The 14257-nt window shown below is 37.1% G+C and overlaps 1 protein-coding gene across 1 annotated transcript in view; it reads right to left on the bottom strand.

Annotated features, from left to right (window-relative positions):
* The window catches only part of RSPO3 (R-spondin 3), a gene marked incomplete at both ends in the record, with an annotated part of 75899 nt that overhangs the window by 38566 nt on the left and 23076 nt on the right, over positions 1-14257 (bottom strand). The window contains 2 exons of the mRNA XM_082669145.1: positions 3780-3926; positions 5497-5688. Of these exons, the coding sequence (XP_082525271.1) occupies positions 3780-3926; positions 5497-5688 (339 nt within the window). The remainder of the gene's footprint in view (positions 1-3779; positions 3927-5496; positions 5689-14257) is intronic.

The following is a 14257-nucleotide window of genomic DNA, read 5'->3' as shown; positions in this document are numbered from 1 at the left end:
TCAGTTTTGGCTTTACAAGGTATTATAACAGATTTTTGCACTTCTAATAAAAATAAACACCTGCAAGGTGATATTCTTATATTTATGTTCATAAAATTTCCTGACTTACAAAGGAAACGGCTTGCAACAGTAACTCTTTCAGATGATATGACTCTCTTTCCACAAAAACAAATTCCCAGTAACCTTGCTGCCTTCTGATTTAACGAATTCTTATTTTAGAGCAGAATACTATTTTTCATACAACCTCAAGAAATATAACCTAAATGTTTCAGAAATTTAAAACCATGCACAATACATTTTTTTCACATGCTTTTTCAGTCACTTTCAGGTATCTGAATGCAACACAGAGTTGAATGGAAATGATTAGATAAGTGAATTTAAGTTTCTATGAACTTAAATGAACTCTACTGAACCACTTTCAAAGGAGTCTTCATGTTCAGTTGGTTAAAGAACAGAGCAACCAAATCACTTAATGATATCATAATCTCTTGCCAGTTAAGGTCATATCTCTGATCCCAATATTAGTCATTAAAAAGTAGGGGAGCTTTGCACATACAAATAAAAACACCTCCAAGAAAGCAAATGGAAAAATAAAAATCCAAGTTTGTGAGCTGTAACTTTGTTCAGTATTCATTTAATGCCAGAACTACATGGACTAAATGAGAAAAAAATTACGTGATGTGGAAATCACCCAAACTTTTGTGATTTTCATAAAAGCAAAGGTGGTCTAGGCAAATGTACACCTAGACTTAAGAAAAACAGATTTAAAAAATTACAACATAGGTAGCTATGAGTCTTTAGTCAGATGATGAATGGTTCTAAAAATGAAATTTTAGTGCCAATCTTAGATTATTCCATTGAAGAAGGAGGAAAAATATTCACAACTAGCGAGTTCAGATATAAAGAGCTCTAATAAGATGGGATAGTTAAAAGGCCTTGAGAGGAGAAGAAATTTTCTTAGCTAAATACTTTCAAATGAACCTTTAATGTTAGTATCCAAAAAATATTTTTGGAAAGAATGGAAACTTTGTTGATCATGTAAAGACAGCAAATAGGTTGATTTAAGTAGTATTCAGGTCATTAAATGAACAATATAGATCTGGGGCACTATTTGGTTAAGAGGTAATTAAGAAAAAAACAGAACTGCTCAACAGAAACTTCATTTCTTCTATCCTCTGTATTAAGAACAATCTTAACATTGGAACATTTAACTGTTCACTAATGAAACAAGTGTCTCAAAAAATGTTGTTAGCTCCTTGTCCCTGGAAGTGGTCATGGTGTGGTTGATCGTCAGCCTGGAATGCTGTAAAAGGGATTCTTGAACTGGAAGGAAAGTTGAATTGGATATTTCACCAGTAATGGTCTTACAACATTATTCATTTGTTCTCATTCTTGCTGCCTGACTGCATGGTTCCAGAGAGAACATAGCAAGGCCATGTTCTTTGCTACTCACTCTTTGGAGCTAGATATCTTCCCTCTGTGACTAGTTGAACAGCACCAACTCTCCAAGAAGAGCAATGAGGATGGCAGAATGACAGTGCAGAAAGCAAGCAAATTTCTGGAGCACAAAGTGGAAGAAATACATTCTCCTATAAAATTGGATTCAGTCGACATTTTTGCTTAATTTGACTTGCAAACCATGAGGAGTGGGTATGTTGTGACATAAATCTTTTACCCTAGCTCTGTATGAAGGTGGTGTATTCTCTGTTTATGACATGTTCTCTCAATTTAAAATCTGGGTAAGAAACAAGTCAAGCAGTATAGATTTTAGCAAAGGGAGAGACACATTCTTCAACTTCTGCCGTAGAGAGCTAGAGTAGAGGTACTAATTATAGCACTGACAATAACTCACATTGTGTCCTTGGGATCACCATTTCAGCTCTCTGGGTCCTAGTTTTCATATTTGTTAAAGGAACAGCCTTTAATGGTCCTTTGTGATCATCAAGCAAGTCATCATTTTTTGTGAAATTCTGAGGCAATCCCACAGGCATGGTCCACACAAGTGCCTGTAGGCCAGATACCACGTGACGGGAGACAGCCCTTACGCAGCAAGCAACAAGAGCCAGCTGGGAACTAAAGTTGATTTGCCAATTCCTATGTCCTAGGTCATTTACACCTATCTGTTCAATGAGACTGATTCACTAAATGGCTTTTAGATTGCTAACCCCTATTCTAAAATATATAAATTTCTTAAACGTAATTGTGTTAACCAAACAGTCTTTGTCTAAATAGTATTATAAATTACCAGGAAGCCTTAATAGCTAATCCAACAGTGCCAGGTGTTAAATGCTCTCTGATAGGAAAGCATTAACACATTTAAATAAATGGACTTTGAAGGACTGATGCTACACCTTCAACAACTAAGAAAATCTAAACATTCGCCCCTTTCCTGGGTAGAGCAATATCACAGACTTTCTGCAACTTATCCTGAATTTCTGTCCTTGAATATTTTCAGAACTGTTCCCTATTTTCTCCACAGTTTGGAAGTTATCACCTCTAATCATCAGCCCTCAGGACCTACAGAGAGATGAACTTGAAGTGCTTTCTCATGTACCTTTTACCCTATTTCTAATTTATTTTTCTGTGTTTTTATTGACTAGAGGAAAAAATAAGACTGAACCAAATTGAGCCATGAGCTGTTTCAGGAAAGTTGTTTTCCAGATGCTTCTGAGATTATCTTTAAAATATCATCCATTTGTTTCCTTCTCACAAACACTTTGTTTAGAAATAAATGTCTCATGTGGACCTGAAATGGTTAAACCACCACTTTAGAGTTATTTCTCCAGTACTTAAGATTCTAATGGATATGTCTGTGGGGAGCCCAGGGGTGTCCTGGAGACTATCTTGCACTGAATCAAGGGGACAATTGTGTGCATTTGCCAACAGCACTGCAGTATCAAAAGGTTCTTGCAGCTCTTGCCCAGGGGATTCTGAGATTTAGTATGCTGTTTCCCCATTTGGTTTAGCATCTGCTCCCCAACTGTTCACCAAGCTCGTAGCTGTAGTAGCTGCACACCATTTAAAACAGGGAAAATATAGCCTGACAGTGATCCGTTATTAGGCAAACAACTTGTCTGAGGAACCTCTCCTCCAGGAAACTCAGCCTGCAATTAATCAGGCCCTGGGACTGTGTCCTTCTGTCAGTCTAAGTCCAAAATCCTCTCCTTGTGTCTGAATACCTGTGCAAGCAGGGTGTTTCAGCAAAGCAGTGTGAGAGAAAAAAGTGAGAATTTTTTTAACCATATCAGATCCAGTTCTCGAAGTCTTTGATCCATCTACTGAGTATTAAAGGGCTGTATCCAGAGAATATGTTTCCTCCTTTTGGAAAATAAGTTTGGTCATTGGTTGACATTAGATCTAGGTGGAAACTCTTACCCTAAGGTGGAAATTTAGTTCAAGATCAAATTTCTGTGTGTGTGTGTGTGTGTGTGTGTATATATATATATATATGGAAGTGTGCATGTATACATATAAATTACTATAAGTAAAACTTCATTAGATAATGATACAAAATAAATCTGTAATGATCACAATAGTTGAAATAGTTATCGATGGTTCCTAAGAAATAACAGTGCACGCACAGGGTGTTAAATTTACTGTGATACACGCTGAGTAAGGCCCATTAGCATGGTATCTTTGTAAAGAAGGAGGGAGCAAGCCTCTTAGAGGTGGTCCCTCAGGCTCTTGTGAGACAGCACTTTGAGCAGCGTTTCCATGGAGACTGACATTATCATCTCTGGTGTTTCTCATCCCTCCTAAGTCTTAGAGCTCCTCCTCACCAATACTGACGCACTCCATGGTATGGTTATTGGCTTCCAACCCTTCTGGGCAATTGTCAAGGCACTTTCCAAGGTGTAAGTAAAATCCACTTTTACACTTTGTGCAGAAATTTTTGTTGAAACAGGTATCACAGTCAGCTTTGCATTCTGAAAACAAAAAAAGAAAAGAGAAATATGCTTCCATTAGCGTCAGTTAACTATATATTGTTGGTCCAGTTCTGTATGCTTACAACACAGGCACATGCAACTTGTATGTCAAACACTTAGGCTCAAAATTATTTTGCCAAACCAAATTAAAGATTCCTCCATAGTCATTTAGTTGAGGTACACCAGTCATTGATTTCAAAATTATTGTATTTATTGCCTTATGAAAAAAATTTTGACAAGGATGCTTATAAGACCAAGTGTCTATTTATATTAAATGATAGTGAAAATGTTTCATTAGAACTTTGATGAAACGTACTAGGATGTTGCCTTTGTGCTGCTCTTGAGGTCTATTTTTTAATTTAACAAATATTTCGTTGCCTACTGTCTGCCAAGCCCTATTCTAGGTACATTGACAGCAGCATACAAAAGAGAGATAAGGCCCATACCTCACAAAGTTTACATTCTAGGAGGGGAGATACAATAAACAATAATGATAGTTGATCCTTATATGGTGATTACTGTATGTCACACACTGCTACAAGTATTTTACAATATTGTCATTTAAACCTTACAATAACCCAGTGAGGTAGCCCCTATTATGATTCTCATTTTACAGAGAAGGAAACTGATTCAGAAAGGTTAGGTAATTAGCTCAGGACCACAGAGCAGAGTGGTCTTTGAAACTAAGCAGTCTACTTCCAGAGTGATAAGTGCTCTGGAAAAAATAACGACAAAAACAAAAGGTAGGAAAAAGATATAAAAAGTGACTGATGAGGGGAAGAGGTTGATTATTTTGGACAAGATGGTCATGGAGTGCCTCTGTGAGAAGGTGACATCTGAGCAGAATCTTGAATGAAAGGAGAGAGCCCGCCAAGCAAAGGTGTGGGCAAAGAGTTTTCCAAACTGCCAGGACGGTGAGCGTACAACAGTCATTTCAAAAGCCTTGAAGTAGGAAGATCTTGCAAGAAGGCCGGTGAGGTTAGTGCAAAGTGGTTGAGGGGCAGTCGTAGGAGCTGAGTATGCAGAGGAAGGCAGGGCCACATGTGATGTATGCTAGAGTAGCGATATTTCCTAATTTACATTTCGAAAGGTTACTGGGTCTACGGTGTGGAGAGTAAACTTTCAGTCCAGATGAGATGTGATCTGAGAGTGTTTCCAACATTTAATTCCAACTGATAAATAAATGTTTCAGTTGCTGTACTGGAATCCTTCTTGAAGCGAAAATAGCTGAATTACTTCTTTCAGTCATTAAATACTTGGATTTTGTGATGGTGGTGGGAACTCAGGTGGCACTGGTGCTTGTGGTACCTTTCTACAGGTTCAATGAATGATAACCACGTTCTCAGTTTTTGTTTTTATGATGAAAAAAACACCCCTCAAAACTGGAGTATTTTTTATAGTGGTGAAAATCTTCCTGCCCTAAGGGCTGAGTTCAAGTATGGTTTAGCCTAAGTGTCAGGTAAATATTATTTACTTAACATTGAATATTACAAATACGGCTAGAGGCCATTTCAAATTTGGAAAGTTCCCCAAGGATGAGATAAAAACATAATTTTGTGTAGACACTTACTTGTACACTTATTTATATCTGGATAACGAGTTCCATAATATCCACTTGGACATGAAGAGAGACACACTCCAATCTGCTTCATGCCAATTCTTTCCAGAACAAAAAATAGTTTGGGCTTACATGACAAACATCCATTGTAATCTGAACATGTTGCACAGCCTCCTTGGCAGCCTTGACTGACGTTAGGATGCACTAGGGGGACAAATGTAGAAAGACAAAAATGAAAGTTAAATCATAGATATAGAAGTTCAATGACATTCTCTGGGCAGGATACACGTTTTCTTTTATTAGCTTTCAACTTGGTGGTAATGGGTGAATAAGTTGGGAATTTTTCCCTCTTTTCTGTGATCTGGTATTTCCCTTTAATACAGACATATATTGTTTTAATTTCAAAGTTTTAAAAATTTGAGCATTTGAAAAATAAGAATATATTGCCCCAAAATATTTATAGATAGTATATACCTAGTGGAAGTATTCTCACTGAACTAGCACCCTGGCAGATTAGAGACGGGTATTTTGTGCTCACTCATTGAAATCAATACATATTAGTTTTGCTTTTCATTTATGTGGTGGATGTCTCTAATGTCTTCAAATAAGGATGACAACATAGACTGGGGCTTAATCTGAGTAATGACACTAATTTTTAAGATATCTTTTTCAACTCTGGTCTATTACAGAACACCATTTCACTCTCTGATTCAAAGCAAACTGATTCTGCAACTATGTAGCTATTCAGCACCTCACTCCCTGCCAATGCTTTCCTGAAACATTTCTTCTCACATGCGTTTAATATTTATCAGTTCAAATTGATATAAAGGTGAAAATGTGATTTATCTTATCAGTAGTTCCACGTGGATCATATGTAAGTATTTATAATAATATTTACTATAAGTTATGTTCAATATTCGATCTTTTGGGAGAGAAGTCTTACAGTTTTTGTGCCCTCATCTTTCATTTACTTAAGTGAAATATATATTTGGTGAGGACATGACCAGTCTGTTCTAAGGGCTACTACTATACATATCCCTGAGAATCCCAAGGTTTCTATGAGTCACCCATATGTGTGGTGAGAATATTAATTAGCAAGTCTGAACAAATACAAACATTTGGAAGATTCATGTTTACTTGAGATCTTCACAACTTTAAACCTTTTTTTATGACTATTAACTGGTCACAGACACCTATGTGTGAGCTCATGGAAAATTGCTGACTGACGTGCATCTCTCATGTAGCCGGTGTTTGGGATGATTTCTTCTCCTAAGGTATTCTCTATTCATATACAATATTAATAGCTCTATGGTCCCTTCAGGAATTCAGAAAGGAATAATCCTGACCCTATGAGAAGCAAGGTTGAGGCACAAGAGTGCAAAGGCATCCCCGTGTTTCTCTGACTACTGTTGGTGCGGGGAGGGAGCTTGCAATGACTAAGTCTATCTTCACAGTGATGTTTGATTATTGCTAAGTTCTTTACTGCAAAAACAAATCCCACCAGGCTTAGTTAGAAGGGGTACCCATAAGCCCGATCAGCCTTCCCACAGGGGCGCACGGGTTAGCTGCAGAAAGGTCATTTGGTTGACCAGCATTCTCTGCCTGGAGGAAACCATCCCTGAATCAGCCACAGGAACCACAAGCAGCTCATTCTCATTCCAAGACGTTTTGTAAATAAACTGAGGAAATGTGTGGGGGAAGGGAAGTCTGCTCTTCCTGTACATGCTCCTCTGCGGGGTGGGGCAGACATCTAAAGTGGCACAGGAGGTTTAGACATTACAGGACCTGGGGGACTTGTAAGTGAATACTGCCTTCCAAGGAACAGGGTCATTTTTCATGCCAGGAACTCCAGCATTGGAGACTTACAGAAAATGTGTACATATTTTAATCTGGGAAAGACCCTAAAAAAGAAAGGGGTGAAGAGAGTTCCATGTGTTCGGAATTTAATCGACCCATTTCAAAAAGTGAGAGGTGTAGGTCAAAACCTGTAAAACCTTTTCATAAGAATTACTGATGGAAAACGGGACCTCAGTTTGAAAGAAAATCACTCCAAGCTCAGGAAAGTAAGTGACTGAATTTAAATGAAGATGGACTGGATTGACCCACATCAATCTATCTCATCTCTGAAACGCAATTGCTCAAAGGAACACAATTGTAAGTGTAAGCCCCTTGAAACTTTTGTCAATTATAACTTTAAATTGATAAGTTATGAAAATAAATATGACTTACATATTCTGAGCCTCAAAAACTGATATATCTTGAAATAAATTTTATTTAAAAATTTGGGTTTTGAATGCCTGGAAACTTCTGCCAGAGAGACCTCTGTATGGGTCCCAGGATTAGTAACAATTTTGCCCCAAATTATGAGATGTGCCAAAGTATCTTGCTTAATTCCCTCTTTAACACTTTTGCTGATGAACTGTAGCACATTCAACTCACACATGGTACTACAATCACTCTTTTTTCCCCATATTTTGCCTTTTTAGACAAAAGTTTTGACGAAACAGAGTGTCGAAAAATTAAAGAAGATATAATTGTCCTAACTGGCAAAGAAAATTTCTGTTTGTTTTTAATCAGGGAATTTTGAATATGGGCACATACAAATAATGGCAAACTTTACTTCTTCTGGAAGGGTTAAGTGTTATGCTGTGGGAAGTAAGAAAAATTGAGACTATGAAGCTCAGATTCTATGATTCTAGATTCTTTTACAGTTGAGTAGCATGACATTTTGCTTTCTTGAACCCTGTACAAGGATCACTCAAATTATGCAGTTGGTATGACACAACTAGATACAAATTTCCCAAACTTCATCTTAAGGCAAGAGTTTTTACTTTTTATATGGAAACCACAGAAAACTTTGGTCTGGATTGACTGTAACAGCCCTTTCAGTCTTAAAATCTTATAATTCTAAGAGAGAAAATAGAATTCTACTTTGTCATGCTGCTTCTTTTTCCCCCACTCTAGTTATACCTTCATTTCCTATTTCTGAATCACTTTTTTTGCAAACAATGTTCTGTACTACTATTTTATATGAGCATTGGAGGGGTTGGTGGTGGGGAGGTTTCACAGAATATCTAACATTTGAACTTAATCTTAGAAAATGTGTTGACGTTATGAGCATGTAAGTGGCCATGATGGGACTGGAAGCAGGAACACCACAATTACCCCATCAAGGAGACTGGCACGCGTTCCATGCAACTTATGCTTAAGTAGTGGTGAATGGAGGTATGAGGCACATCAAGAAAATTGGAAGCACAGGATAGATCTAGATTATGAAACCCCTTGTGGGCTCTGCCAAAGAAATTATTCTGTAGCTTTGGAGGACTTCAATCTGGTGAGTGATACGATCCCACCTGCATCAGAAAGGCAATTTCCCTGGCAGCATGGCAGGCATGGAAGCTAGGAGAAGACTAATGTAAGGATCAAGGTAAAAAGACTGATGAGGGCTTCCCTGGTGGCGCAGTGGTTGAGAGTCCACCTGCCGATGCAGGGGACACGGATTCGTGCCCCGGTCCGGGAAGATCCCACATGCCGCGGAACGGCTGGGCCCGTGAGCCATGGCGGCTGAGCCTGCGCGTCCGGAGCCTGTGCTCCACAACGGGAGAGGCCACAACAGTGAGAGGCCCGCGTACCGCAAAAAAAAAAAAAAAAAAAGACTGATGAGAGCTTAAAATATAGCAGAGACAGTGCAATGTGGTGAGAGAGGGATGCATATTCCAAGGATATTTAGGAGGTGGACTCAATCAAATATGCTGATCAACAGAATGTGGACTGAATAAGTAAGAGGATTTGTGTTTTACGTCTGGCCAGTGAAGAGAAAGGAAAGGGACGGCTGAATAAAAGCCACAGTTGAAGGGCTGTGGCAAGGTACATAGAATAAGAAGGTCTACAAATATAAACGTGGTTTGGGATCACTGATTTTGCAGATTTTGTGAACTGTCCAAAAAGTGATGCTTAGTAGATGGAGCTTAATATCGTGATGGTTGCTGGAGATGTACGTGAGCGTCTTTTAATTAGAGAAGAGATCTTGAAAGGGCGAGGTGCCGAAGATGCCAGAAGAAGGAATTGTAGTCCAAATAAGGAAAATATATATTATCAGCTAATTTTAGTAATACTCCGTGTTTCTATACCACTTTTGCTTTCAATTTTTACCACTTTTTGCATGCATCTCATAGAAAGCTAAATTAACCGTGGAAACTGCCGTTAGTAAGGGTAGAAGCTATCACAATTATTTATTTTGGAACCCCAAACTAGGACCCAAAGAAATGCTGTAAACTGCTGGACAAACAGTGAACTTAGATCAAAGGTTAGAACCTATATCTTTGATATCTGGTACCAATCTGTTTATATATAAGTAAACTCTAGATGTGTAACATGGGTATATATAAAGTGAATAAATGGGCAGAATTCATGGGAACTTTAAATTGGGAACTTCTGATTACAAATGCTTCAAATACATGGTCAAATTTGTATATCTTTTCCTAAAATTGGGAAAGAGGAAAGTATCTTTTCTTAATTTGTATACGAAAGTTAAAAGTGAAGAGTATACCTTAATGCATAACTTAAACCAATTTTCAGTATCTGAATTGTCGATACTCCCTGTGTAAGTGACTTCAATTTCTCTAGCTGTTAGGCAAGTCTTCCTACTATTTCTGTTTGAATCTTGTGATGTGTAACTGATGCAACTGTTCCTAAAGGCTATTGTCATGATAGTTAATTCAACTTTTTTGATAAAAGGTGCAGAACATAGAGTTTTAAACGGTACTAGAGCATTTGGAAAATACACAATCTTTGCTATTTTCAATGTTTATGATATACCAAACCAACTGCAGCATTGGAATCTAAGTTCTGTTTCTGTAACAATTTAAGTGTAAACTTCAAGGATTTCCCTTACTTTAATCCCTTTCTACAGCCCAACTGCAAATATTAACATCTACTGTAAATTGCTATGCAGAAGAAATCCATTATTGCATGCTGCCAATTACCTGAGAGTCATTTATCTGTGGCTAGAGAATTTCCAGAAGTACAAAATTTAACAGACTTTAGGTTTATAATAGGTTCGACTAAGTTCAAAGGAAGTGCTAAACACATGAAGGTAACATTGATTTTATAATTCAGATAATCAAAAGTTAATAAATTAACCAATTTGATAAATTTATTTTTAACCAATGAAACATACAGATTCTCCCTAAAGCATTCTTGTCTTTACAACATTCACTGTCTGCTCTTCTCCATGTAGTGGCCTTAGGAGACAGGGTAGGGAGAAGAGACAGGTGAAATTCTATAATCAAAGTTACTTTTACATCTATCCTTTCATCCATGTCCTCTCCTTTTACAAGGACGTTCGCATTGACTGGAAGCTTCTCGAAGGCAGAAATATAGTCGGTCTAGATAATTTCTTCGTAATTTTCCAGATAAATCTCAGCTTCTACACAGGGTAGCTGCTTACTGAACAGGTCCTCATTAGAGGTGTTTTTTTTTTTTTTCCCCCTTTGGCCATACAGCATGCAAGCTCTTAGTTCCCCGGCTAGGGATCGAACCCGCACCCCGTGCAGGGGAAGCGCGGAGTCTCAACCACTGGACTGCCAGGGAAGTCCCTTCATTAAAGAGTGTTTGATTATTGAATGGATGAAAGCAATAAATATAAAATATAAGCCATTTATTTGTGTTTTTTTAAAAAAATAACGATGTTAAAGCAGTAAATATTTAACGGAAAGTACCTATAATAATTGACTTTAGTGAACTGCATCTATGAACACATAGTAAAGAAACCAAGTTTAAATCACATACATTTTGAGGATGCTTAATTATGAAATAAATCATTCAAAATAACATAATGAAAGCTTTTCTAGGTGTCATTTACTTCAGTTATCCATTCACCTGGTGAAAATGGAGACTTTTTTCTTGCCTAAGTAAGGACAGCATATTTCTATCAGATCTTGGGACTTGATTGTTATAAAATCATTTTTAAGTTTAATGTAATCTTTTGGTCATGGAAAGAGATGTTTCATGTTTCCTTTGGAATGTTTGGCAATATTCACTTTAAGAAAAATCTAATGTTAAAAACTTGAATAACTTGGCAGTCTCTTTCAAATTCTATTGAATCAACCCCAGAAAATATTGAGAGTCAATGTTTCTTATTTGTTCATAGGTTAAAGCTTTTAGGGCAGAATTGACAATGGCTGAGATCTCTAGAACCACCTGGGCAACTTGGGAGTATTAGGTATAGACAGCAAAATATCAAAAGCTGCTTAAATAAATATAATCGCTTACTGGTACACAATACTCCTTTACATTCTTAAACAATGATACCTGGATGAACAGAGGTCTATCATAGTCCTCTATTATTATTTTTGACTAATAATTTGTTAAAAGAGCAACATGTTTATATATATACATATATAGATTTTGCTACTTTTGAAGTACTGTGTATCATCTGATGATTTTAATGTCTTCATATACCAATGTTTTAATCATTAAATGAATTAAAATTCACCTATGCTATTTAAATATATAAATGTATGCACACGTGTGTGTGTGTGTGTGTGTGTGTGAGTGTGCGCCTGTATTAGACACATGACACCCACACATTCTATTTGGTCTTTTGTCAAATCAATAGCACAGACATGGACTGACCTGAAGCAGTTAAAATCATTGAGTCTGCCACATCTTTTGTCCCAGTGAATCAACTTCTGATACTCTGAAAGTTTGTGCCCAGACCAATGGGTTCACAAAATTCCTAATAGTCTCAGAGAGGAATGTATTCACCAGCTGCTGAATACAGCCCAGTTAGGGCTCCACCATTATTATGTGGGAAACACACTGTTTTTAATGGAAACTATTTCTTTGAAAACTTGGAAAATCTTTCTTTTTCTCTTACTGAATAATAATTTCCTGAAGGGAGTCTAATATTTATATTCTATAAATACTTTAAAATAAAACCACGCAATAAAACAGGCCTAACATTAAGTAGCAATTAGCTAGACTTTCCACTAAAATCAAGCCAGCTCAAAATATTAAGAACATGGCTAGCAAATGATGGCAGATATAGAATTCCCGAAATCTAAGATATGATGAATATTTGGAACTAGATGCCAAGTTGGTGGACAATGGCTGTGCTTTTTCTATGCACAGGCTATAGCATCAGAACTAGAAGTGAAAGATGAAAGTGGGTTGCATTGTGTGTATATATATATGTATATTATATACATAATATTATATATAGTATATATATTATATGTAATATATATTTAATATACATACATTATATATATTATACACACATATATACACATATATGTGTGTGTACATATATATGTATATATATATATATATAGTGGAGACTAGTATTAAGGTTTTTAACAAAAATTTCTGATAACTACTATGTGCCCAACACAACACATGGTGCAGAAATCGTAGGAATGAATAAGACATCTGGTTCCCGATCTCATGACGTTAATCAGTTAATAAGCAAGTCAACAAAAAATTAAATGATTAAAGATTGTGATGAGTGTTGTGCGGGAAATAAACAGGTGGGTAAAGCAGAGAATAACTCTGGGAAGTTATTTTAAATATGCTGGTCAGGAAAGGTCCCTTTAAGAAATTTACCCTTTAGCTGAGACCTGGAGGGTGAGAAGGACTCGGCCATGAAAACCTGAGGGAGAGCACCCCAGGTGCAGCATCAGCCAGTGCACAGACTGTGGGAAGGACCAGGGCATGAGGAACAGCACAAGGGACACCAATGAGGCTGCAGTGCTGTGACTGGTATGAGATGAGGTTAGAAAAGGAGGTTAAAGCCAGATCCTACAGACCCTTTTCGACCAAAGTAAATAGCTGGGATTATCTACCAAGTACCTTCAGACTCTGCATTGGTAAGCAGATATTAGAGGGAAAGGAAAGAACACATTTTTGCCTGATTTAGTTATTCACTTTAATTTTTGTTAATTTTATGGGTCATGGAACAGAACCAGCATCTTGTATTCCACGAAAACATGTTTTCCTATTAATTTTTATATTAGAGGATAATGTTCTAACTAGACATAAATAGGGAATTTACATTCAGATTGCAATCTTGGAAGAGACTGTACATTGATCTACCTGTACTTTGCTCTTGGGAACATGTTATTTCTCTTTTGTTCCTCCCACCTCCCTCTAGCAGTAATTTTAGTTTGTTTTGGGGTTTTAAATTTTCATTCTCTTGTACTGGAGTGTGTGTGTGGAGGGGGAGGGGGCGTTGGTGGTGGTGAGAAGAAACAGGAAAGTTATGAAATATGTAAGACGTCATAAGAATAAATAAAAAGAGTAAAACATTTTGCAATCTTGAATATAATCCTTTTTGTATTTTTCTGAATTCTTGCCATTAGTGACGCCTACTGACAGTCTAAATAATTTAGAGCAACAGCATTATAGTTTTCACTTATAACCTTCCTTTTAGAATCTCACTATTATGGTTTTTTTTTTCCATTAAATGACTTAAATAACCTAAGGGCTAATTCCAAAGTTGATTCTTCAAAAGTACTGAAAACCATATTAGTTTTCCTATGAGCTACCAGATAGCTATAGTTGACACTACTGCTGAAACTGCAACAGAAAGCATTTGTAGAACCAAAAATAGTGGGTATTTTTCCTAACTACAAGTAGAAAATCTATCATGAAGTACTCTGCTACGGGTGTAAAATGTAAGGTACTGACTGAATCAGCATCTCCAGCTGTTGCTAATTGGGGGGAAAGCTTCCCCTTCTCCAAGTGGCCATGTTCCCAAGTGGAGGTGAAT

The sequence above is a fragment of the Grampus griseus genome (assembly GCF_964374135.1).
Source record: "Grampus griseus genome assembly, chromosome: 13".
Classification (NCBI taxonomy): Eukaryota; Metazoa; Chordata; class Mammalia; order Artiodactyla; family Delphinidae; genus Grampus; species Grampus griseus.
The sequence above is the reverse complement of the archived record's forward strand: the minus strand, read 5'-3'. Positions and strand labels throughout refer to the sequence as shown.